The following is a 26,196-nucleotide window of genomic DNA, read 5'->3' on the forward strand; positions in this document are numbered from 1 at the left end:
AAGAAAAGAAAAGTTTGACTGGAGGGAGAAAAAAGGAGAGGAAGACTACAAGTTTGTCCAGGTGGGTGGGCAAGACTCAAGTCTTTGCCACGAGCGGCAAACTTTTTCTTACCTTTGTTTGAGCAGGCAGTCAAAACAAACCACTACATGTGGCAAAAAATATATATATATAAAAATAAATGTGTGCCTCTCCACAAAGACATCCCAGACTTACAAAGTCATCCCTCTCATTATAAGTTAGTCTTAATGAAAGCATAATCTTTATGTCTACATTGCTATATTGAAGTATTCTGCTCTCTAATGAAGGAAAAAGGATGAGGGACGAGAGGGAAGGGGTTAGTCAGATTGGCTAAGCTTCACAAATAAACCCAAACACGGAGAAAGACGGGGAGACGGCTAAAGGCTGGATCAGAAAATATGCCTGGTATTCCACAATGTTCCAGTGCACAAATGAGCCACTTATTGACTTGGGAGTGTTACGGGATTCCTGTGAGGCTCCCCTGTCTGAATGCGTCTGCAAATACAAGCATAGCACACAAACCTCCCAACTCAAGATTACACCGGTTTAACAAGAAAAAGAAAAAAAAAAAAGCCTTGTAACCTGTGATGAGCGCGCACTGTCCAGCAATACAAGGTCAATTACACCAAAATTAATTACTCACGCCTTGAGTCATTCATTAAAGTTTTCTCGGTGTTCCCATATGTGTCGACGGGGTGAGAGAAGAAGGCCGACGAAGGGTGAGCCAGAGGAGAGCCGATGACTCGAGTCGCTCTTTGCCGCTTTAGTCCTAGTACAAAGACATGTGTAAAGATGCCAAGATATGACTCGAGCCACTTCAAAGGCAGCCACCGTCCTGAAAACAACAGTTCAAACATTTTGAGAGAAACGTAAATGACATGTTGGTATTCAATTATTAACAAGAGAAAGCATCATGGATTTGTATTAAGGAGCTATCTGTGCACTAATTAATTATTTACCTATTCGAGATAATTATTAATAGGGCACTCAGCAATCAAACGTTTAAGAGTGCTCTTTCTCTTGGTTCCATTTTGGGACTTCTCTTGTTTTCTGTACATTATCTACTATTCAGCACAATAATAAGTCGAGGCTCTGCTCAGCCAAAATTATTCTTTTCTCTACTCCCACTCGCTGCATAAAACTCGGACACGAGATGATTTCGAGACTCCGTAAGTAAAAGCTGCACTTTACGGAGTCTATTTTTACGGCCCTCACCAAAGCAGCATTGTGCTGCTTCGCTTCCCCTGGTCAGAACAGCCCGAGTGAGAGGGAGCTCCAAAAGCAACGTTGGCATGGAGGGGAAAACCAGGAAACCCAGCCCCCAGATGCCCTTAACAAACTCAGCAGTGCAGAGAGCGTCTCCAAAAATAAAAAAAAAAGAAAAGCCAAAGGCGCGAGGGTAAAGGGCCAGAAAGAAGGAGAAAGAGTCTGAAAATAGCTCAGCAGTTGGGGTCCACATGCACCGGCACCACAACGATGACGCTCCAAAAACCCAGACTTGCTAATGTATTGACAGCTGGTTGAGAAGGAGGAAGAATGCCCCTGAAGGAAGGGAAACATCTTACCACTTTAGTTTTGAACAAAGAACAATACCAGAATCATCTCACAGCAAAACAAGGAAGACGTATAAAAAGTTTTTAAAAAAATTAACTTTACACATCAAACTCATAACAATATGTATCAAATCTGCAATTTGAAACGAAAAACAAACAAAAAAAAACACGAGACATCATGTTTGAATGTGAAACAAGAAAAAAAGAAAGAGGGCATAATAGCCAAGGACAAGAGAAACAGAAGAAGGGGAACAGCTAGGTTACCATGGCGTCCCAACATTCCTCTCTCTCTGAGAACATGTATATTTTCTGATCACAAGAAAAATAATCTGCGGGAGGAATTTTATTTTGAGAGCCGCCCTGTAGACTAGAGGTTTTGAGCAGGTCAGACTGAAAGTGTGTGAGAGTGAGTGTGAGACTGTGGAAATCCCTTGTACAGTAGGAGCCGAAACACCTTGTGTGTCACCAGACGGACTGCGAAGGAAGTGCGTGTGAGAATCCAACGCGTCGCGGCTCAAGTATCGCTTGATCAAATGAACAAACGCCCACGCCTCCAGGCACACAGGACGGGAAAATTAATGTCTGGGTGCCACTTTAATAGTTATTGACACTGGTTGGCCATCTTCCATTTCCTCAGATTCTTAGTTTTTAAGAATCCTGATAAAAGCTGCTTCCTACTACGTCTTTCCCTCTGCACACTGAGCTTATTGAGTTATTGCTCATTAATATTTTTCAGCAGCGGGGAAAATTCAGGTTTTTGCTCGTCTCGTTTTACACTCTTCCTGTTTTTGGCTGCGTTTCCCTTGTTCACATCTCCCGACTGTGATCAAAACACAAGAAACATCAGGCACGTCGAATCCCTCGCCTCTACGGGCTTCCCCATACACGGCAGCGTGAGGAGAGTTTCTCAGCTTGTGTGAAGAAGGGGTTTTAAGGTACATCGGAGTATACAGTTTCGGTAACCGAGAATGAAGCCGAATAAAAGTTTAGCTGGTCGAATATAGCTGTAGACTTTCATCCGTGACCTCGCTGTGAACCGAACCTCTGCTGAGCGCTGAACTGGCATCCCCACAGCAAAGACCCGCCAGCCCCCGTCACGTCAGTCAGCAGCCATCTGACTGCAAATAACAGACTGAATGATCAGAAGCTCTAGGGGAGAGTAGCGGTCACTGTAAAGCCACTGGAGAGAGGTTGAAAGACGCGTAACAGCACATATGTAAGCACATAAACACTTATTAAATCGTAGTGACGGTGCCCAAGCCATACAAACCCTGCTGCTGCGTGAAGGACTTTGGTTTAACTTGTAGCCTTTTATGGATGTCACTGAAGTTAGAGACTTGCTGGTGGGGTCACACATCTGTGTGTCCCGCATGTCGGCGGCATGAGGTGGTGTTTTCATAACTTTCTCTCACATGTATGAAGTATGTGGAGGCATCACGAGACTGATAGGAAGTGGAGCGTGGTGTTCACCTTTCTTCCCCTCCCTAGATCAACATCTCTCCGGGAGAAGAATGCATCTTGAACCAAACTGGAATGGCTCCTGAAATATTGCAAATATGCCCGTGACCCCCCTCTCTTCCTGAAGATGTAGGCCCGTTTCCTAGCCCACCCTCCTTCCCTCCAAGTCCCCCCAACCCGCAGAATTCCTGCACTCCGCACAGCACCATACTTATAATCACAGATGACCCACTCACACAGAAAATGTTAAGGACATTAATAACACAAGTTTCCACTCATCTGACCCAGACATGCCTTTTAAGGGTAAGCAGTTCAGATTTCTCTTTTCATTAACTTCCAAAAATACTCCTGCACCAGGCGGACAAGGCCGGGGGGGGGCAGGAAAAGAGAGGAGGACGGGAGGGGTCTTCTCTTCAGTGAGGTAGAATAGAAGGAGAAAGTGAATAAGACAAGATAATAATCACAATGAGAGAGGGGAAATATTGGTCAGTTAATGAACAGAACACCTAAAAAAATAAAAGTGTGCCTGAGGAATTCACAAGCCATGTCTTAACTTTAGCTCTCCCCTATTAAAAACGCCTCGCTCCCTTCCTCCCTTTCTTCCCACAGCCACGCTGTGCCTCCTACATGCTTTAGAGGTCTGTTTCCTTTGCACTTCTTTTCCCTTTTCTTCCAGGATCGACATGGTAGCCATTTTTTCTTTTTTTTTTTTTTTGACAAGCCTGTAGGAGCAAAACAGGCGCACAGGGGACTTTCTGTGAAACAACTTGCTGGAGTCCAACAGAAACCTAAATCTCACACAGAAACAAGTTGGACAAACGAGACAAAACGCTTCCGTCTCGAGTGTGCACAACACACACATGGAGGCACAGTGAACCGCGTTACAAAGTCAATGTGGCCCAAACTCCAGCCATGTGAGGCGGCAGTTCCTGGCCAAGACTCCGATTAAACATTAGAGGACTTATCACCTGCTGCTATCAGGATACGTTTAACAACCACAAACACATTCTTGGCAGGAGCGTTTCAAAACTAAAGTGTGAGAGAAAACAGACCACTTGACAGAAGGAAGAAGCTACGACTCATCTGTATTAACTACAACACATAAAATGATCACAGATAATCCAGAGTATAAGCAGCGGTGGTATGAGGTCACACTCACTAGGAATAGTGGGATTGTCTAAAAGGGCTGGAAAGAGACAGACGAGAGACTTCAAAAGGTGACTCACGTGAGAAAACGTTCGCTGTAAAGTCTGAAGACTAAACAAACTGATCCACAATCGGCTTCAGCATATATTAGAGAACTACAAAACTGGAGGGTAAGGTTGGAAAAAAGACAAACCGATTAGGATCATCTCTCTGCTTGACCCACCAATGATAAATTCAGATTACTTTATTTCTCCTTTGTTACATTCTGTATCTTTGCTAAACCTCTAAATCCTTTCGAGGTGTACTTTTGTAAATTCTGCTTCTACACCTGTATCAGTTTTTTAACTTGTCATACAGGATTGTATTTGTTATTAGGATTATCCAGCCGAAATCTCCACCTTTCAAGCAAACAGGATTGTCCTTTCAAACAGCTCAGTGAGTACAGGAACTACATTATGTACAAGCATCACCACACAGCTCTGCATGGAGCAGGGAGGATTCCTCCAAACAAGGACGTAGAAATGTCAGAGAGAGAGAGAAGCTGCCGTCAAAGATTCAAAGACAAAACATCTCATCAAAGCACTCGGACACTTGCATTAGACCAACTTTAGTTTGCTGTAAGTGCGCACAGCTGATCATTTGACGACAGCCCAATTCGGCAAAAACAATCCCTGATTCATAACCATCGGCTCATGTGACATGTTTGATAGCCACCCAGTAATTCAATAAAACCTTTTACAGGTCAGTAAATACCAGAGATGTCAGCATGGAATCTGAATAAATGGAATACAGTTACTCAGCCTTGCAATGCGGCTCAGTATCACAGGTCGCAGTATACGAGACACTACAGCATACTCGGCCTGAAAGGATTAATAAAAGCAACCGCATCCAGGCAGAGTTAGTTAATATGACACAATATGAAATAGGTCTACCACAAGAGAATGTCCTGTCAATTTAAGGGGAAAAACTTTTGTTGTGTTATCAAGAATATTTGCCTCAGTACAACAAAAAAAAGAAGTTAACATTCACCTGCAACACAAGACATTACTGAGACTTTAAGAAGTAATGTCAGTTTCAAAAGGAGGCAGTTTGGGGTAGAACTGATGGGATTTCATTCACACGTGCGCGCATGCAGGAGAGTGTCTATGAAAAGAATCCGTTCTCGCCTCGGCGTGGCTGAAAGAGCGAGAGGACACAGCGTGTGCGTGTCAGTGTATGTGTTAATGAAAGACTGAGGGAGGCGTGTGAACATTCGGAGCTGAAATGTACTTCTTAGCTACTGCTCGCTGAGTGAACGACACTCAGCCGCTAGTATATGATGACAGATATAAACGAATGGGAACAGCCCCAAGCAACAGTGCCCCAGAACACAGAAAATACCCGCGTACAAGCAGAATCCACACAGCAGTTTGAACTCCATCTGTAATCATTGCCCACCACTGATAGAGAAAGCTGAGAGGGAAGACGGAGGAGAACGGATAAAGACGAGGATCCATCAAAAGCTCTCATCCTGGGATATTTACTTAATGATCACACTGGAATAATACATTTTAAAAAAATTTAAAAATAAAGAGAAGATTTCCTGAAAGGAAGCACTGGAATCTGAGCAATGTCTTAGCATTTTGCTCTGAAACCAAGAGAAATGATTTATCAGCAGTGAAACTATTTGCAGGCTCTTTTTCTCACTTACACTCCAGAGACACAGCAAGTACATGCAGAGTCTCACAGAGACGTCTTTGTGGAATTAAGCCATCTTCCTGCAAGTCAACCGCTACGCAGACGTGAGCTCCAGCTGGCCTGCGTATTGTCAACAGCAGCCTCTGTCCGGGATACTGAGCGGTTTATTGCATTATCACAAAACACGCACACACACACATAAAGGATATACACTCACAAGGCTGTGCGTGGGCCTTTGTACAAGGCTTTATGGGAGAGATCATGATTCATCTGTGCTATTTCGAGGAGGCCCCTGTTTGTAAAGCCTGTAACGTCCCTCTGCATCTTCCGCTGCTCTATTCCTGGGTGAACAAGTAACTGGGGCTAAAAGCAAAGGCCTGCCGATAATAACAACCAACACCGACACCATCCGGTCCTAAATCCATCTCAGCTCTCAATTACAGCTTATTAGGATGTGCAGGCTATGCTGCAAAGGACACTTGTACGCATTTGCATCCCGGTGTTGATGCCGACTTCCCTCTCTCAAGTTGTAACTTTGAGGAAACAACTTCCTGTATCGGTTTAAAATGACCTTTTGATAAATGTACCATTTCAATTCATATAGGCTCCATATATGGTCATTTCCCTGTTGTCTTATATACTATGGAGTCAGGGAAAAAAAATGACCAAGATTGTTAGACAACAAAACGTAGCAGCCTCATCTTAAAGAATCCATATGAACTAGTAAAGGGAAAAAAGAGCTAGTACACGAGCTGAGGAGGTGTTAGCTGACACCGTCTCTGTTCTTTGTGTTAGTCCCTGCAGACTTGGATGAAAAACTATCAAACAATCTCTGGTGGTTTTCCATCTACTTGAGCAATAACAGTATCCGTTCTTATTTCCATGCCCTTGAAACGCATGACGTCAGCATCCTTCTCCTGCATTTCCACACGTACGTGTGACTGTCCCACACTAACAGCGAGGCCTGTGCATACACCCCAATGTGCAGAGTGGTAGTAATATTACTATTCGCAGGCTGGGCTTGACATTCCCCGTGGTTTGATTCTCCCAGGCAGAAAACCTCAATATTTTAATTTAATCCCCAAAGCAGTCATTTAGCCACTCCGTAATCCCCAGGTCCAGCGCTTAGTCTGATAATTACCCTTATTGGACACCCATAATGATTAGTTTTTGGTTTCACCCAAAGCAGTGCAGGCAAGTTTCATAGGGCGCTCGCATCGCTCTGTGGAGTGGAAAACCAATCATGCGTGGTGTAGCCCATGTCATAAAAGACACTAGAGAGGTATGATTATTACTTCGCATGGCAGTTGACATCTCCTGGACAGGACAGATTGTGTGACCTTTTCTTGGCATCAAAGTCACTTTAGGATTGTAAAACAGGTGGTGGCGGTACAAGCACTCCTACTGTGTTAATGTTAAGAATCTTTGGGCTGTGCAATCAAACTCATCAAACTGCCCGACACGACTTTAAGAATAATTTCCCAGGACTGGTAATGCACAGAAGGAAGCAGTAATCAGGGGAAACGTATGCATCTCCGTCTCGACTGGGATTTGATTCCCCCCCCCCCCATTGTGTTCCTCCCAACATTTCCAAACTGACGGCACAAACTGCACACATTCCCTCCACACGCAGTGCAATAATCCCACCCGAAATACCAAAGGAAAGCCTTTTCAAATGTCTACCACGACGACAAGCTTCCATCAAAGTGCTTGTGCCCACAGCAGTGGAGGCTGGCAGCTCAACTGGCATAAAGTACAGCTGGCTGGGAGGGTGAGCCTTACTGGAAAGTCATCAGGGATTCTTTTTTCTTTTCTTTTTTTGTCTCCTTCAAGTCTGAAACAGGTCAAGGCAGGTCCCCACCATCTCCTTCCCTCCCTGTGCAGCTCTTTACGAGCCCCACCTGGCAGATTAGTACTCCACCACCACAACTACCTTTTTTGCTGCTTACACACACACACTCATCTACTGGAGTTCTGGAAAGGGAACACAGGGCACATACTGTTCAGACTGCCACTTTGTTTTTATACCAGCATATGTAGGCCATGCGGTATGACACATTCCTTCATGAGAAAGAAAACAAACACAGATATCACATATGTCTTGCAGCACTGGGCATTTAACAAATTATTCAAATGGGCCTGTGACTTTCACTGTTGTTTTTCCATCTTACAGAGTCAACTTCTGTTCATTTGGTCTCGACTTGATTCTCACTTCCTGTCGACAGTCAAACCTTTTTTCCATGTTAAATGTCTGCACTTCCAAGCTGTGGAGGTTAACATCTGTTAGGGCTACATGAAGGTTCATCGTTCCCATGCAGACCAATGCACAGTGAGATATGAACACAATTCAGTCTCTTGTCACAACTGCCAAATGGCTTTAACAATGTGCCGGTTGGTGCTACAGACTGAAGGCTTTACCAAACAACAGGCGTTTCACTTCCCATCTCTTCTTTATGTTCACCTAATGGCATGTGACTCTCTGATTTGTACCCTCCAACTTGGCAGGACCAAAATATAAGCAAGGCCAGTCAAGATTATCATTTAAAAACCATGATTATGTGGGAACTACACTAAACACAAATGCCATGTGTTCGTACACGAGTTGTGCTGGTTTGAACAGTTAAAAAGCTAAATTTCCTCCTTTCTGTCCCACTGTTTTTGGAGGAAATGAGGCCAAAGCAGTGCCTCTGTGGCCACTAAATTCTTAGTATGCCTGCTTATGTTGCCGGTACTTACCCTGAAGAGGCCAAAACATTTTTGACTTCATTTGCGAAAATTCCCTAACACTCCAGAAGTCTTAGAAACAGGGGGGAAACCAGCACAGTCAACCTGAAACAGCTCATGAATGTCAAGAACACGAACAAGCCGCCGACGCACACATTATTGTATGTTTTCTGACTGCATGTCCTGAACTAAGCATCAAACGCAGCAGCCTGTACGTAAACGCTGGCATTACAATGCGAGTAAACACAAGCAAATGTGCAACAATTATGCCTCAAAATACTCCCAGCCTCTTAAAAACTGCCACGTCGTAACAAAAACGGAATATAAGCGATTTCTCGCTGTATTTTAAACCACCTGAGGTTTTCGCCGCAGACCTGGATGCTTCCGCTGGCGAGCAGAGCAGCAGGAGAAGGAGGAGGAGGAGAAGGACGAAGACGGGGAGGAGGGTCGAAAAAACTTGCCGCAGTTCAGACTTCTGCAGTCGCAACTGGCTTGGTCCAACTCAGGAAGCCGCTGTCTTACCCCCACCGATACACATTTCCACCCAACACCAAACACGCTCAAGTATAAGGAGTCAAATTTACCTTCGCGGTTAATCCACAACTTCACACGGGTCGGGCTCATGCGGACGGTGGGATTCGCTGCAGCCGACACGACCAGGACAAGTTCATCCACATATTCTCAGACAAGACCAGAGAGTTGGAGGCGACGGAGGGGGGTTGGTTTTTGTTTCCCTCGTCCCCTAAATCCCTTTCGTTGGTCCTTTCCTCTCGGATATTCCCCTCCCTGGTCCGTTTGAGATCAAACCGTCACATTCCACCGCGTCCTTAACAATGAAAAAAGGTGGGCTTTCCTTTTCTGTTGGCGGAGGACCCACCCCTCGGGATGACTCTGCTCGGTCTGACCGCAAAGAGAACGCCCTTCCCGGCTTCAAGGTCCCGCCCCTCTCTCCCACTGAACTGCACGCAAGTGTGGCCAGTGAGCAGGAATGAACCCAAGCAAGCGTTCAGATATTCAAGACTTCTTCTTAACTCTGTTCCACCGGCCAAAACACCGTCACTTAAACACAAATTCTCCATTCAGACATTAATGATACAACGACAGCGAGGTTACAATACAGCTGCGTATACAGCCTTAAAGTAAGATTTAACTTAACAACCAAAAACCACTAATCCCCACCAAAATACTCTGAACCTTATAGGCTTTTTTAAAAAGTACAAATAACATAGTTAGGTATACAACACTGGATGTCATGTGGAATTTAAAGAAAGTTTTGTTGAGGTTTTTGTGGAGGAAATACGCCCAGAATACATTTAACATATAGGGATCTTATTTGGCAGAATTAAAATCAAAACAACTTTAAATCTCTTCATATTTAAACGTTTTTGATATGGGATAGCTGCTAGTCTTAAAATAGTCCAACTGTGGTGCAAAAAATAACTACCGAGTGACATTATAATTAGTTGTCTCAAAGCCTGTTGGAAATATCTCAGTGCACTGTTTAAATAAAGACACTCTCTACGGAAACAAGAGTTTTAAAACACCAACACAAGACTTGTTATTTACATCAAACTACTTTAGGATCATTAAAACTTTTTTTTTTTTCAAAATCTAAAAAAGGAATAGTAAACATTCTCGTGGCCATCAGTGAAATGTTGTTGTAATCCTTCCTCTTTTAACTTTGTGACATCATGGGATAATTTCAACCAGTATTGATAATAATTGTTATATCTAAAGTTTTAAATATCAAGTGTGTTAGTGATTTACACTTGATAATATTTTAACATTACTGAATGCAGACTTAAATATACTTACAACCTATTATGAATGTAATTCAACTGCCAGAAAAACGGAAACAAAAGACTCATGAAACAAAGAATAGCTCTCATAGAAGTTTAATTTTATTATTATCTTAAATGATTTTGGGCGTGACAGTCATGTATTAAAAATCAGATACTGTGACACCAAGATGACTTTCAAACGATCTGTTTTGTGTCGATTGCTATTTGATGGTGGATGATGTTGGAAAGGAACTTTCAGGCAACTTAAACCATGCAACGCTGGATCATCTCCTTCGCCTGAATCCAAATTCAGAGCAGCTCGGCAGCCTGGCCTTCCAGACAAAACATCGATTTCCATCGTCACATCTTATAACCTTTCTATCATGTAGATTTGGGTGTGCAACCAAGAGGCAAATGACTGTGCTCTCTTGAAAAGCACTGCAGTAATTCAGTCTAATACTGGAACAGAGGTGTATTGTTTACTCTGTTATTGCAGCATGATTACGGTGGGCAGTAAATTCTCCTTTCTGTGTTTTTACTGCCTTTTAGTCATGTAAGAGTGGAAATTATTTCAGATAGATGATAAAATACCTTCTAACCCTTTTGAATTTATTAAGCAGTCAAGCGACCAGGTGAAGTCTTGCCCACGCAGACTGCACACAAACTTAATTAAAGGCTGAAAAATACAGTGAATGGACACTAAAATCTCATATACATCTGTTACATCGACGGTGTGATGAGTCACTCGTGGAGAGTCCCTCAGTTGAGCCTTTGTTTCCCACACTTTTAACATACCTCTCTCACACAAAGGACATACCATTCTGTTCGTATCATTTGACATAAAGGGTTAAGTGAGGTATAAATAATACGGTCACCTTTTTCAAGGTGGGGAAAGATACCAAAGATGCCAAGTGATCAAAGAGGAATCAAATCCTTTTCGAGGCAGCTGCAAGTCAAAGGCATAACCTGGCATGCCCAGACACTTGAACGCCACGGCAGCAAAGCCTCGCGCAGGTGTATATGAATATGTATGAGCGCTCAAAAATGTTTGAATAAACTTTATTTGAGTGTAGTCTGCGCATTCTTCTTCCACATATTTCAGAGCATAAAAAAAAAATGAAAGACAGATTAAAACGACCCAGGATTTATAAAGGGCCGACGTACAAATAATCCATCAAGGCAGAAAAAACAGTGAGATGACATTTATGCAAAGCCAGGCACGGAAGATACCTATTTCATAAGGATGCATATCAGCCATGTTGCATCCATCTTAAGAGCTTTGGCTCATGCACAGACAATTTTCTGTCATTTTGGAAATTTGCCTGAATATATCAAATTATATAAATGTGAATGCATCGCACAGACTGCACTCTCCTGCAAAAGGTTTGGGGTTATAGGGAATGCAATCTCCTACGCTGCATACTGCAGCACACACACAGCAGCTGATTCAGGAAGAGCAGGTTTCTGGCCAACATCCTTCCTAATCAAAAACATACTTCACCAGCCAGGATTTTGTTTGTTCCAGTAAGAAGCCACAAATGAATACTGTAGCACTGCATTTCACTTCTTTGGCATTTTATCGTATCCAGAGTGACTTTCAGCCACTGAAACATTCGAAAATCTCAAATAATCATGTGCAGATCACCCAAATTACAAGCAGCCAATAGAACAAAGTGCAGGGCTTAGGTCAGCAGTCACCTGATATTTTTCTTTGTCTACATGATGGAAATGTGAAAACTAAAATGAGACTAAAGTGAAAGGATTTTATGCTACAATATGGCTTATGCTCAAGCTTTCCTACTTTATGTCCATTTCGCAGAGCGGATAAGGATTAGTGAGCATAATTCACTGTCCTCACAGAGTGGGTTATGGCCAGTATTCAAACAGATGTAACTCTGGTGGATCAAAATGTGGGGCAGCTTGTCATGTCAGGAAACATGCGCTTATCCTACGCCATCAGGCACACGCCATGTTTTCAAGTGTCCATTTTAAAAGGAAGCTTCTCTTGTATAATACTGTCATGTGAATCTCAGTTGCTTAAACAGTCTTTTCCAATTAAATGAGTGTTAAGTGACTTCTAACGGCTTATGAAATTCTGATATTTGAGGTTGTTATGTCTTAATTTGGAAACACAGAATGTCCCATGAGACGGTCAGAGAGCTCCAAATCCTTTGAAAGTCTTGACTTACTGTCAGGTCCTATATCATCTTGAAGTACAGATGCCTTGGCCTGTCTAGTTCACCCTCCCATGCCCCTCTCGTTCTCACTGCAGGGGGACATTCCTCAATCCTCAGCCTCTGGCATGCAGTAAATCTGCCTGAGAGAGACCTACACGTCTAGAGTCTGCCAAGAGCCCTTTGCCAGGCAGGACGTGCAGCTATTTCTCAATTCTCAACCTCTTATTTCCTTTCTGCCCTCCTGAAGTGAGCTGATCTTAGAGCCTTCCTGTATAAAATGTCCAACATGGGCGTTTCGTGCCTGCTGCCAGAGACAAAGTGCCTCGAGGTCAAGCTGAGGTGAAGGTGTAACTGTGAAAAGGTGTTAATGGGACAAGAGGAGCGCCACTCATCAGCACACACCCTTTCTGTGTTCCCACGTCATCACTCTGACTTCTGACGTGCTCTTCCCATCCTGTATATATAAGTTTTAAAAAAAAGTTATGAAGTACCTGGCAGCATTCCCTCTTTTTGTCTCTGTACACCTGGACTCAAAGTGCAACCACTCCTTAAGAGAAAAGATTCCTCAGACGGAGCTGTGCAGGAGTGCAGAACATCAGCAATCACCTGCAAGGACCTGTGTCTGATTATACTTTTTTTTTCTTTTTCAGGGCTGGCCATACAGGGGTCGCTACTTGAAAAAGAAGTAAAGGCTTACAGACAGAAGCCAGATGAAAGTGTAAAGTATGTGTATTTGCATCCCAGTTGTTTAATATGTACTACAAAACATCTAAAGCTGGTCCAGCTTGATGGCTTAGGATTGATGGCTGGCTTTATGAATGCGTAAAGTTATCTCATAAGTTACTAACATAAACACAGCTGAAGTAAATAAACGTGAGATAAAGAAGCTAAGATTGATCACATACAACGATAAACCGTGGATGATCATCATCAGTCGCACGAGTGCTATCAAACTAGGTATATTTACTGTGGAAGTATAGACTAATCATCATGGTTGAACTAGCTTAGTGCTATGAGAGCAAACAATGTTTAGAGCAAAGACTGATTCCCCTCACATGTGTGTTTCATCAATTCTGTGACATTGCTTTGTGCAGGCGCCATTTAACTCAGCTCAAAGATGGGAAACTCGGGTATGGCTAGGCAAGGCATCAAATACTCCTGTTATGTCACGACTGGTAGAGTCTGTGACTTATTCTCAGTGTGGGTGGGAGCAAGTGCCGGTGTATGAGGGAAAGAACCTCCAAGCATTTTCAAGTTATTCAAGATTCTAACTCTCAGCATTAATTACATGAACTTATTTTTGCCGCATGACTACAACCTGTGAGAACCTGTGTTCGAAATGGCTTTATGAAGTAGAGTCTTTTTAGTGGAATGCAACCATTAAACAAATGCATTTAGGTGACGTTAACAGTAAAGTGTTTGTCGGTGCTTCATCTTGTATTGCTTACATCTTTTGCTACATTAGTTTGTACCAGGGTCCAAGATGCAACAAAGCTAGTGTTAGCTGATACTGGGTGACAGGCAGGGTACATCCTGTACAGACAACCATCAACACTCACAGTAAATGAGCAATTGGAGTTGCCCCTTAACCTATCCTACATGTATTTTGACTGTGGGAAGAAATTAGAGTTCCCAAAAGAAACCAAACATGCAGACTTCACACAAAAAAGCTCACACTGACCGATGGACACGTGTTGTTCAAATACAAAACATATCCAATACTCCACACCACACCACATCTCACATAAGCTGCTCTCCGTTTCATCATGCCCAAGACGAATCAAAGCAGCTAACTGAGAAATGTTCTGAATCCACACCCATCCATGTGTTGCATGTGAAAAGATATTTTACAGTTTAGGTCTGCATACCCTGCAATGGCTCAGCAGGTCTGGTAGTCATGCAGGGCACGCAACCACCCAAAAGCTCTGCTGTCTTGTTCCACTGCCAAGCCATAATAACAGCAATAAGGTTGGGGAGGCTCGTTAACCCTAATCCAGGAATTATACTGTGGCACCAGGGAAAGGAGGATGTGTTGTGTTGTGTTGCATTGTGTTGTGAGGTTGTACATAGGAGGTGGAATGAAACCTTTACCACTGAGGTGGGTGGTGTTGCTGCTTCAGAGAGTAAGAGTGGTGGTTCATTTAGCTCATGCAGACAGAACTGCACAGGGCCTGCCTGAAATCATTTCCCTTTGGAGTACACAGATTCAAATATGGAACCACTGGGCCTCTTGATGAATCTCTACCTCCACCATGTGGTTAACGTGCATTACTGCTGACTTCATCCGCTGATGAGCCGCAACAGGAGGCTACACAGTTTCCATATAGCATTCACTGAGACTTATCTGGATCTTGTGTTAAGACGAGAAGACATTTAAGATAGACTTGGGATGAGGTATATATTTATTTTTTTCATCCCAGAGCATTCATCACATCAAACATAAGGCACACACGGACATATCTTTCAGAAATCTACTTTCTTAGTTTGTGGTTTTGTGGCATCAATGACATCAGTGTTGTTATCCTAAGAAGCCAACATCACTACAACACCACGATGCAGCTTACATCAAGGAAAAACTATATAAATTGGAGCAATTCTGTACCTTTACTTTTTATGGTTTTTATTAAGTCTAACATAACCTTTACTTTTACTCAGGTACTGTAGGCTTATTCCTTTCAGGCTGCTAACAGCCTCGATAATCTTAACCAAGATCACAAAATCAACAAAGCCTTCTGCTGCTGATTTTTTTCCTTTCAATAAGAAAAAACTCTTTTAAAAGAGACTTTAGCAAGAAGATAATCTGAACTAGAAAAATATAGGGGTGATAGGACTAATTTAATTAACACTTGAACTGCCAGTGAAATCATTAACAATATGTTGAATAATCAATATGGTTTTTGATATACTAAAATATAGATATATCAATGAAATGTGCACGACAGGAGTTAAAGTAGACAGATAGCAAACAGACAAACTGAACTCGTTAAGGGCTTCAATGCTACCTTAATGCCCAGGAGAACTTAAAAAAACTAATTTTCTGTGCTGAAGCCTGCTGTCATGGGAATAAAAGCAGCTGAAAAACTCCTGCGTTGCGGCAAAGCCGTCGTCTGCTTTCATTTCATTTGAGCAGACGTGAGCTTGCAACGTCAAAAATTGTCTTGCACCATATCGGTCTTTCCTCGGAAGGAACCATATAACACTAAAGTCTCACAGAGCCACGCCCACTCTGTCAAAGGAACAGCGCTTGGGTCAGGCGCCCTCATTTCCGTGGGGACCTTAAATGTGCAGTGAGACGTTCATCATTGAAGAAAATGAATGATATATCTGTAAGTTTTTATTTTCTATCTTTTTTTCTATTTTTTTAAAAATTGTATTTCTTTCGCGTGCGTGTGTGTATAAAGGATAGCAGGTCCTTGCTGTTGTACCAATAGCAAATAATTCATCAATTGAAAGATGGCAAGAAAGCAAATCTTTTTGTAGTGCTCTTATAATTTTGAAAATCAATGTAATACTCGTTAGAGGGCCACTTTGTAAAATATGTACCTCTGAAGGAGTTTGGTGTTATATGGTTTTAGGAAATATTGTCCAAAATATAATTTCTCTCTTTCTCATTGTGAAGTACTACTGTACCTGAAGTAGTTGAAGAACTTGGGGACCGTATTATGCTCAGAATATTGATAGCTTGTCACACATCATAAACAACATAATGTACAACTAATGAAGCCACTAATTTATAACAGATTGTGGAATAGGTTGTTAGCATAAATTGTTACCTAACCATATTTTTTTAAACCATCACTTCGTAACCAGAACTAATCGCAAGGTAACAAGCTTTAATTCTCACTGTGAGCACAATGTTTTTCAGCATAATATATAAATGTGGTTATATGAGCCCAGTGTCATGGTAAATGGTAAAAGAGACAAAGTAAATGAAAAAATAGTTCAATACGTCCAGATGGAAAGCAACTGTCCACATTTTTAATTGCCCAGTGAAAGACTTTTGAGGGGACAAATTTCATCTACAGGAAACCTGTTAAGTCAGTTGAAGCTTTATTTAACTTACTAAAGTCGTGTCACCACTTGCCCGCTTCACTGTTCGCAGTAAAGCTAAACAAACGCAGAGTTTAGTACCACCAACCCATTCAAAACAGTCAAAAGAGGGGCAAAAACTAAATAAATAAGATACATAAACGTTTATAGAATGCAGAAGTAATACCATTTACCAAGATTCAACAATCAATAGATTAACTTGTGGCAGGTGAGGGTCACATGGATGGGTCAGGGTTCATCACTTTTTGCCAAGCTCCTTTAGAAAATCATTATTGACCACTTAAAGAAAAGAAAATCAGCTGAATGCATGTTATAACTCTGCAGAAATGCAGCCAAGTCCTCTGAGCACGAAACACCAGGCTGTTATCAGTGAAATGTAGTGCATCACTGCCCATGATAGGATTGATTTGCATATGGGTGACAGTACCATTGATGCAAAGGCATACATGCATATTTGAATGATGGAGAGACATATGCTACCATCAAGGTGACGTCTTTCTCCTGGAGGTTGATGAATAGTTCAGCAGGACAATACCAGATCTCATTCTACATGACTTATGACAGCTTGGCCTCAGATTTAGACATACTTTATTAATCCCCGAGGGGAAATTCTTTTGCTCCCGTGTTTCAGTGGAGCTATATTAAATCAACAATAGTAGAATTTAGAATAGAAATACACACATAAAAACAATCTAATTGTACAACAATACAGTAATTGTGGAAATAGAAATAGTAATAAATGATAGATAACAAACTAAGTAGTAAAATAGTAAATTAGAAAGTATATCTAGACTATGCACATTTGTGGGTGCATAATCATTTTTGGTGGTCTGAAGGTGGAGTTGCATCGTGTGATAGCTACAGGCAAATACAGTTTCCTGTGGTGTTCAGTGGTGGAAGGAGTGTCTTGGTAAACAGCTGAATGAGTCTCTTGCTCACACAGAGTATGCACAGATGATTCCTGAATCACCTATATGTGGAATTAAGAGATATGGTGATGTCACATAGTGCTAAACATGCCTTTCTCCCCACTGCTTTGGGTATGTTACCATTATCAAATTCTAGATTTGTTTGAACTTTTTTAAAGAAGATGGCGTATAAACAGTGAAGACCCTGAAATTATTTACAATTTTTTTTTGTTACTTGTGTCTGTTGAATAAAGGTTCAAACTATTTAACACAGTACAGATTTTAGTTTTGGCTACATTTTAGAAAATCTTCCTGCTTCGCGAGAAATTGGGTTTGTGCTCAATGGAAAATTTCGCTCATGCCTGCCTCCAATTTTATGTTGTTTCCAGATGTCATCACGCTTTTAAGACAGAAAAATGGAAGTTTTTAAGATGAGGTAGACAGATTACACAATATTTGCCCAACCCCATTGATAACTGCTCTGACAAGGAAGAGCTGCTTTCAGTGTCAAATGATTAAATGACTTAATAAAGGTGGTCAGAATAGTTATCCTGCCAAAGTGAATCAGCCCTACATTAAATTAATTCAAAAGGGTTCCATAATTATGAAGTTAAACCACTGAATTTAATGTCACAGTCAGAAAAAAACACACAAATTGCTATTTTGGACAATATAAAAACGATAAAGGGTAGAACAAAGATGGTCTGCTCAAATTTAGAAAGTACTCCAGTGAAAAATGTCCAGTTGATAAAGCTAAGAAAGACTCACAAAAATGATAAAACGATCATGTCTTAAAAGTGGTTTGAGGTGGCGGTCCCATGATATTGATATACATTATGTTTTGATATTGTTTTTCGTTAGCAAACCCTCAGCAGGGGTCACGCAAGGTCACAGCAAGAGGATTCCTGGTTGATATTCCTCCCACTGTCCAAAAACATGCGTATTAGCATGTTTATGTGTACATGGTTGATTATAAAGTGACCTGAGGAGCGAGTGTGAGTGTGTATGGTTGTTTGTCTCTGTGTGGCTGTATTATGGACTGGTGACCCATCCAGGGTGTACTCCACCTCTTGCCCAGTAGCAGCAGGGATAGGCTCCAGCACCCTTACAGCCCTGAATTGGATTAAATGGGTATGAAAATGAATGGAAACCCCCAGCAAGAGCTGATGGGATTAAGTAATGTTGCGTGGAATAAACCATGTGCTTCTTCTTCCTTCTTCCTTCTATGTTTTTCCCCCATTGGATAACTACAGGCCTCAACTTGTCTCTACTTTCACGAATCTCAAGAACTTCTTAGATTTCTAAGTAAAGGAAAAAGATAGCGAGTATGTTAGAACACTTTAAGTCGTGTACTGGCTCCACAGGAAGGAAGAACGGTTGTAACCTCCCTGTTTTATCCTCAGCTGATAATTATACCTTGTTGTTCAAATTCTTTAGAAAGTATTCTTATTTCTGTTCCTGTTCATGGAAGGAAACAGTATGTATATATCTATATATGTATGTATATAATCAGAGAGAGAGGGAACGGGTCTCTTGTACAAAGAGGAAGATGTGAGAGCAAACTTTTGGTTATGCTCTGAGTCAGAGGAAGAAACAGAACATAGTCTGCTGTCTGCTGCAAATGGAGATGTTAACAGAGTGTTGCCAACTTCTTGGCACTTGTTTACATGTATAAGTCATAATAAAGCTCTGTTTTGCATGTGCACTTATATTATTTGCATCTGAGGAAAGTAAAGTGCGCCACACAATATTAAATGACGCAATGATTTTTCTTAATGTGTTGAGAGCTGCATAAGTATTTTACAAAATGTGCTCAATTTGCTACAGCTAAATTAATTTTGGGGTTGAGCTAATGGATGGAGGGTCGATGGTGAAGGGGGAAATAAATAAAGTACATTTTGTTTGTCTTGTAAAGCTGTTTATAATAGAACACAAAATGTCAGTCTGAAATGTAGACTGCACAGTTTCAGTATTTCAGCAATTCAAAATCTGACTAAAGTCGAAATATGGTTTCGGTCCCCTTGTTTTTTTTGTGTCATGACATTCAGTAATGGCCAAGAGTGTGTTTGCAGTGCTCTGCTAACACTTTCATTCCTCCCTTTTAGTCCTCGATAGTGTCACATAGAACTTGCAAGTTTCTTTCTTGCTCATTTGAACTTCCTCATCCTGAACTCTGCCTCAAAAATAAACCCTTGATTTTATAAGCTTGTCACTTCTACTGCTGTTATGATAAGGCATCATACTGATAACATAATTTGTCTCCCACAGGCAGAACAAGCTGTTACAGGATCTTCTGTTGTGGAGTCTACAGCCAATAACTCAGCATTCCTGGAGTCTGAGTTTCGCTATGTGCTCTTTCCAGTTATCTATACTGTCATCGTAGTCCTGGGCTTCTTTGCCAATGTCTACATACTGTTTATCTTGTGGTGCCTACGTGGAGCAAAGGCCATGGGAGAGATCCGCATCTACATGACCAACCTGACCATCGCTGACCTCCTTTATGTGTGTACTCTTCCTTTTTGGATCGGTTATTATATTCGTGACGGTAACTGGGTCTATAGTGAGTTCATGTGCCAGGTGTCGGGCTCACTCTATTACATCAACACCTATGGTTCCATCCTCTTCCTTGGAGCCATCAGCTTCAACCGATACCTGGCGGTCACTCGGCCTCTGGACGTGGCCTCTTCAGACCACAGGTGTCGCGGGATCGTCGTATGTGTTGTTATCTGGTTGTTCATCGTGTCAATATCCATTCCAAATATGACACAAAAAGGGACACACGTAGACTCAGACAACTTCAATCGTTGTTTTGAGGGCTACCACAACGAAACAAACGATGAGAAGAGGAAAGTAGCTGTAACTCATTTCTTAATTATTGGTATGTTTTTCGTTGTCTTTTCCTTTGTTGTGGTGTTCAATTTCCTTATTGCTCAGGCTTTACTTTATCAAAAAATTCCCCAGTCAGAATTTCACTCCCAAAAAGTTCAGTCCAGCATATCCAGAAAGTCCAACAGAACCATATCAACTTCACGTAAAAAGCCCAGAGGGATGAAACGTAGGGCTCTGCAGATGCTGTTAGCAGTAGTGGGAGTATTTGTTCTGTGTTTCCTGCCCCACCACATAATCCAAGGTCCCTGGGCACTGGCAGTACTAAACATCACAGAAGGCTGGGGCCACATGGACTGGGACCAGGACACCCGTCAATCACTTAACGACGCACATCAGATCGCCTTGGCTCTCATGAGCCTCAACAGCATTTTTGATCCTGTGGTCTATTATTTTGCCACAAGGAAGTTTCAGAAGTTGATTGTGGCCCACTTTAAAAAGTTAGTAAAGGGAGAGGGTTGCTCCCACACAGTCACCTCACATGTGTCCTTAGACAGTAGAGATCAGAGCCAGAGACTTCACAGCATTCACCACGAGCCCAGAGAGGAATAACTCAAAGATCACGTGTGTGTGAATATGTGTGTGAGAGACCATCATCAACTGAATTGACTAAGGTCAAATGAATATCTAATGATTAAACAGATACCAAGGTATGAGAACCAGCTTGGGCCATTTGCTGTATGTCATTAGCTGCCTTGTGTATGCAAAGTTTTCAGCTCTTTCTGTGTTATAAAGCAATGTTTCCCAACCCTTTTCCTCAAGCCACACAACCCTGCATGCTTTCTATGTTTCTCTGATCCGGCACACTTGAATCAAATGAATGGGTCTTCATCAGCCTTCTGCAGAGCTGAAGAGCTGAGCCATTTATTTGAACTGGGTGTGTTGGAACAGGGGAACATAGAAAACATTAAGGGCTGTTTGCTGTGAGGACAGGGGTTGGGAAACACTCTTATACAATGTTTACATAATCAAGCTTTTTGTATTAATTTAAAGATGTAAAGTGATGTGACAGACTTTCACAGATATATTTCAGGAGTCCTATGTAGCTCCACTGGTTACGTATCTGACTTGTGTACAGGGGATTATAGTCTTAGATGCGGGTGACCCAGGTTTGAGTTCCAGCTCAGGCACTTTGCAATATATCTCTTTCTAACCCCATTGCTGTCAAGCAAAAACAGCATTTACTTGTTGTTCTGAAACCTTTTATATGTGTTTTTTATATTGTAAATAAACAAATATCTTTCCTAACTACTTGTGTTCAGTCTTCATTTTATGTTGCGGCCCAGTGAACCAGGTTTCCCGTAATATACATCCTGTTACACAGTCTGCGTGTTAGATATCTCGTTTCTCTGTCTTGCTGGGTCTTGTCCCCTGGATTCTGGCCTCAAACCCCTGAGAGCTGTTTAGTCAGTTCAGTTTGGCTTCAAATGCTGATGGGTACTGAAATGTTTTGCATCATCATTTCTGCTCTTCCGGTGTGAACTTAAAAAGAGAAGTTTTGCAAGCAGGGGGACATAAAAAAAAGAGGTGACTAATGAGATTAACTGATACCTGTGGGAGACTAAGTAAGTCCCCACTTGCCCTTGACCTTGTAATGATTCATATCACATATCTTTAGACTGGCTTCCTGTCATCATAGAGTTGAATTGAAGGGCTTTGAATACTAACTTATAATCTAAATAACTTAATAATAACTGTACCTCCTTCTCTGTTGTTTTATTAATTAATTTTTTACGTTCTATATCAAGTACTATGTGTAAAGCACTTGTTGAATTGTGCTGTATGAATAGATGTGCCTTGCCTTAAACTGTAGAGAAAGTGAAGCACGTTCACACTCAGAGCCCAGCCACATCTTTTAGGCACTGGTATTCGCATAACCTAATTTAACATGCTTGTCATCATATCAGCAGAAAACGAAGCAAATAGCTTTCTATCTCCATTTTCCGTTTCTATCAACTTTGCTGAAACAGACTGTGTCCTGCACTGTGACACAAGATAGCAGAAGTAATCATACTTTGGCTGTTTCCTCTCACACATCTGATGTTTTTGCACTGCCTGTATGCCTTAAATCGAAATAAAAAAGCAGTTCTTCTAATTCTTCAGCTACATGCTTTTAATAGTCTGCGTTACCTCGAGCTTATTTGCTTTTGCAAAGCAGATTCATCTTGCATTTTCCGGTGCAGCTCTGTTGTACTGTGCTCAAAGGTTTGCGTGGTGTTATTTTGATCTTCCAAAAGAAAAATGAGCTATTTTAACAAGACGTGTTTTTGAATAAAATGTTTATTGTGATAAATTGTGATGATTCAAAGATTTTTTTTCTTGACAAAAGTCAGCAAGAGGAAGGCAGCAGGATTAAGCTTACTCATCATCAGAAAAAGGGGGCCTACAACAGCTGAGGTGTGAGAGTAGATAACATCTTACAAAAACCACGCTGGCAGGAAACTAACATGCTAACACAAAGGCCACATGAAGTTACCCTTTACTGTGGAACAAAACACTCTCTTGGTGTCTTTTTTGCCTTGTTATTGTTATCTCCACCTTCACTCACATCGTCAGTCATGACAGACTCGAGTACACATTTTCCTCAGTCATAATGGTGGGATTCACATTGGTGTAGGTGCTGGTGCTTGTGTAATTCATGTACACATCTTTGTCACTGTCAGCTTGGGGTGGCTCTCCTCTGTTAAATAGAAAACTGTGATTACTGGCAGTTCACTTCCTCTGACTCAGATGGTTTATAACATCAAGTTAGAGTTCAAACAGCAACATAAAAGTAAAAAAAATGTGTAAATGATTGATCTTTCAAGACTTACTTTGATGCCACTTCAGGTCTCCCAACACCTTAAAGAAAGGAAAGCAGTTGAAGTGATCCACAGATCAATCTAATCAAAATTTTAAGTGCTTGGTTGTGGTCTTTACCTTCAACTGCAGTGCTTGGAGTGGTCAAGGTGTCACAAGATCTTTGCCTGTGCAGCCACGGAAGACAGATGATGATGCTCAGGGAAAGTACGAAGGCAGCTATTCCTAATCTCTCTCCCACTAATATAAGTTGGGGGAACAGCAAGTATTGCATATTAGTTTAACATTTCACATTCTGAAATCTTACTTAAAAACACCCAATTTTTAACTCCTTGTTTATTGTCAGTATTTGTCTATTAAACTGTTCACACAGGTCTATTATCGGTATTAACTTTAATCACCCCCGAGCAAGAATATCTGGTGATGTTTCAAACTATGCAAATAATTATGCCTACATTAACATGATAAAAAATGTTCACTGTCATAAAGTCCTAAATGTCCTAAATGTTGAACTGGCTTACTATCTGTGTGTTCATTTCCATGAATTAGACCTGACATCAATATTACTCATAGTTATCTAGCAGATTTATTTGGAGTCATTTGACAGCCATCAGTTGGAAATATGGGACAACACTGCTATGAAGACCTACGAATATTCAGTTTTTCATACATGTATACAGCAAATCCAAACAAATACCAACCTGTGGTTTCAATGGCAATGATAAAGACTGTGTGGTCTGGGCTCTCGCTGTTCTGAGATGGCAAGATATTTGCATTGCAGCGGTACACCCCACTTTGCTCCGGCTCAGTGAGAATTAGTTCCGGACCTTTTCCCACCTGTTTCCAGGTTTGATTGTGCAAGTGTTTCCAAGACCAAATGATGATAACTGGTTCAGTGGGAGCGCTGCAGTGCAGGTGGACTCTTCGACCTGCTGCAACTGGATAGTCTGGTATGGCCACCAGCTGCAGTGGAGGCGGCTTTTCTGTGGTGGAGGGTGGAGCTGAAGAGACAGAAAGGAGGATAACTACAGATCCAGTTAAAAAAAGATAGAAGTTTGGATGCTGTAAGTCACATGAACCAATATTTCCTTAACAACAGAACATACAAAACATATGAAATGTTGAAACTGGGACATTTGACTATTTCATGAAAAATATTAGCATTAACTTAAATTTGATGGCAGCACTTTTTCGTCTCAGAAATTTGGGTCAGGGAAATGCTTACGAGTGTGTAACGTCCCTTCATCATTTAACAATAAAGGGCCAAATATTTTCAGTTAGTGAAAGCAGCCCGGCTCTCCTGCTGTGAAGCCATGCTGTTATAATGGATGCAGTGGATTAGAAGTGGTTTAGAATTGTTGTTCACTGAAAAAGACGTTATCTGGACAGGAGCATATGTTGCCTTAAAACCTGTATATATCTTCCACCATTCATGAAGCCTTTCCAGTTGTGCAACTAGCCAATTCTATAAGTACTTTTGCACCCCCATACTTTCAGCGATAAACGCTGATAATAAGCTAGATGGTCCACAGAACCGACCACAGAACAGGTTTTCACTTTGCCTAAGTCCAATTTAAATGAGGTTTGGTCCAGAGAAGACTGGTGTTTCCGCATCATGTCTATACACGGCTTCTTCTCTGCATAATAGAGCTTTAACCTGCATTTGTTTTTTAACCGTTTTTTTAGTAGCCTTTCGCTGACCCCTTACCAACTTTTTTGAGACACCATCGGTTTCAAGATGAACTGATGTTTTCAATGAAACATGCAAATGTCTTCCTTCCAATATTTGAAATGTTTCCTATGTTCTATTGTCAATTGAATATTGGTTTGCAAGATTTGCTTACGAGTACATTCGGTTTTATTTACATTTCATACAGGGAATCTTTTTAAAAATGATGGTGGTAAAACTTGCAAACGAAACAACTAAACACGAGAGAACTTGTGTGTTGTGCACTTAAAAAATGTTAAGATATGTCCTGGAAATATATATTTATTGTTTTCCTGTCACGAGATACCCCCTGATTTCATACTACTCACATTTTCACAAGTTTTGACAACAAAACAAAATGAGCTGAGGTTAGAAAAAGATCATAGTTTGGTGTAAGATGTTTGTCATTCAAAGTTCTGAACATTCTTCACAACGTGAAAACAGTAATATGCAGGAAATACTTTGTAATTCTTTATCTCTTAAAGTACTGTCACTGGGTGATTTAATCAACATAACCACTTCCGCACCCAGTAACACCACAAACAACTGATGAAATGATTGTACAGATGATCAGAGTTCACATAGAACAAAGTGAGAGAGAATATTGGAGTTGCTCCGAATAGTAATAATGTTGAAATTATTTATTTATTTTGGTGACCAAATAAACATCAGATCTTTTCATCATCCGCATATTGTGATATTTATACTGGGTATATGAACTCAGCTCAAAAACACAAACAAAAGCGCTGCATTACCTTCTTTCGTAGTCATTGTAGTTTCTCTGACAGTAGTGCTGCTTATGGATTCACCTAAAGAGTCATTACAAACCATAACAATGCATTTGAAATTCAATTTCTGGATACTTTTAATAAATTAATTACGGTATTAAATTAAATACACTTACCTGTGCTCTCATGCAGAGAGAGGAGTATAACAACGCCAAGCAACATGTTGTTAGGGATGAACAAAAGGCAAGCCCAACAGTTTTGTACAGTCTTACAGGTAAACTTCAATGCATTATAATCAAAATGCAGGTGAGACCTGCGGAACTGTGAGACTGGGAAACTGAAAAAAAAAGGGAAGCTTCAAGTTCCCTTTTATGTATAAAACAATTGTGCAGCAATGAATTAAGTTAACCCAGTTTTTGTACGGGAGGAAGAAGCTGTTTGCAATGTTTTTACTGCCTCGCGTGATAACTTTAAAGTAATCATCATAGTGATTTGTCGCATTTAAAATATGCCGATTAATTTGTGACCTGCAGGTAGAAGAGTTGACCAGACTCCTCTAACTTTTATTGCAATTCAGAGCTG

At 41.2% G+C, this 26,196-nt stretch overlaps 3 protein-coding genes across 3 annotated transcripts in view; 1 reads left to right on the plus strand and 2 right to left on the minus strand.

Annotated features, from left to right (window-relative positions):
• luzp1 (leucine zipper protein 1) overlaps nucleotides 1-9,419 on the minus strand; it is a 42,418-nt gene extending 32,999 nt beyond the window's left edge. The window contains exon 1 of the mRNA XM_072366173.1: nucleotides 9,162-9,419. The gene's annotated coding sequence lies outside the window, so the exon portion shown is untranslated. The remainder of the gene's footprint in view (nucleotides 1-9,161) is intronic.
• A 10,156-nt stretch (nucleotides 9,420-19,575) lies between these two features.
• Nucleotides 19,576-21,616, plus strand: ptafr (platelet-activating factor receptor). Its single transcript, XM_072365776.1, has one exon. It carries the CDS (start codon nucleotides 19,720-19,722, stop codon nucleotides 20,929-20,931), a length of 1,212 nt encoding a protein of 403 aa, XP_072221877.1. The 5' UTR covers nucleotides 19,576-19,719; the 3' UTR covers nucleotides 20,932-21,616.
• A 1,260-nt stretch (nucleotides 21,617-22,876) lies between these two features.
• LOC140270244 (uncharacterized) lies at nucleotides 22,877-25,910 on the minus strand. The gene is made up of 6 exons (XM_072365359.1): nucleotides 25,791-25,910; nucleotides 25,642-25,695; nucleotides 23,880-24,161; nucleotides 23,299-23,418; nucleotides 23,193-23,220; nucleotides 22,877-23,059 (listed from the first exon to the last, which is right to left on the minus strand). The coding sequence occupies exons 1-6, from the start codon at nucleotides 25,834-25,836 to the stop codon at nucleotides 22,936-22,938; spliced, it is 654 nt and encodes a 217-aa protein (XP_072221460.1). The 5' UTR covers nucleotides 25,837-25,910; the 3' UTR covers nucleotides 22,877-22,935.
• Between the last annotated feature and the right edge of the window lie 286 nt (nucleotides 25,911-26,196).

Source organism: Leuresthes tenuis, unplaced genomic scaffold, assembly GCF_036924035.1.
Source record: "Leuresthes tenuis unplaced genomic scaffold, fLeuTen1.0.hap1 SCAF_15, whole genome shotgun sequence".
NCBI classification, from domain to species: domain Eukaryota; kingdom Metazoa; phylum Chordata; class Actinopteri; order Atheriniformes; family Atherinopsidae; genus Leuresthes; species Leuresthes tenuis.

Coding starts and splice junctions, on each gene's coding strand:
- ptafr (XM_072365776.1), top strand. CDS start 19,720: ATGATAAGGCATCATACTGATAACATAATTTGTCTCCCACAGGCAGAA.
- LOC140270244 (XM_072365359.1), bottom strand. CDS start 25,836: ATGTTGCTTGGCGTTGTTATACTCCTCTCTCTGCATGAGAGCACAG. Junction 25,696..25,790: donor CTCTCTGCATGAGAGCACAG/GTAAGTGTATTT, acceptor ATGACTCTTTAG/GTGAATCCATAAGCAGCACT. Junction 23,419..23,879: donor CATTGCCATTGAAACCACAG/GTTGGTATTTGT, acceptor AACTTATATTAG/TGGGAGAGAGATTAGGAATA.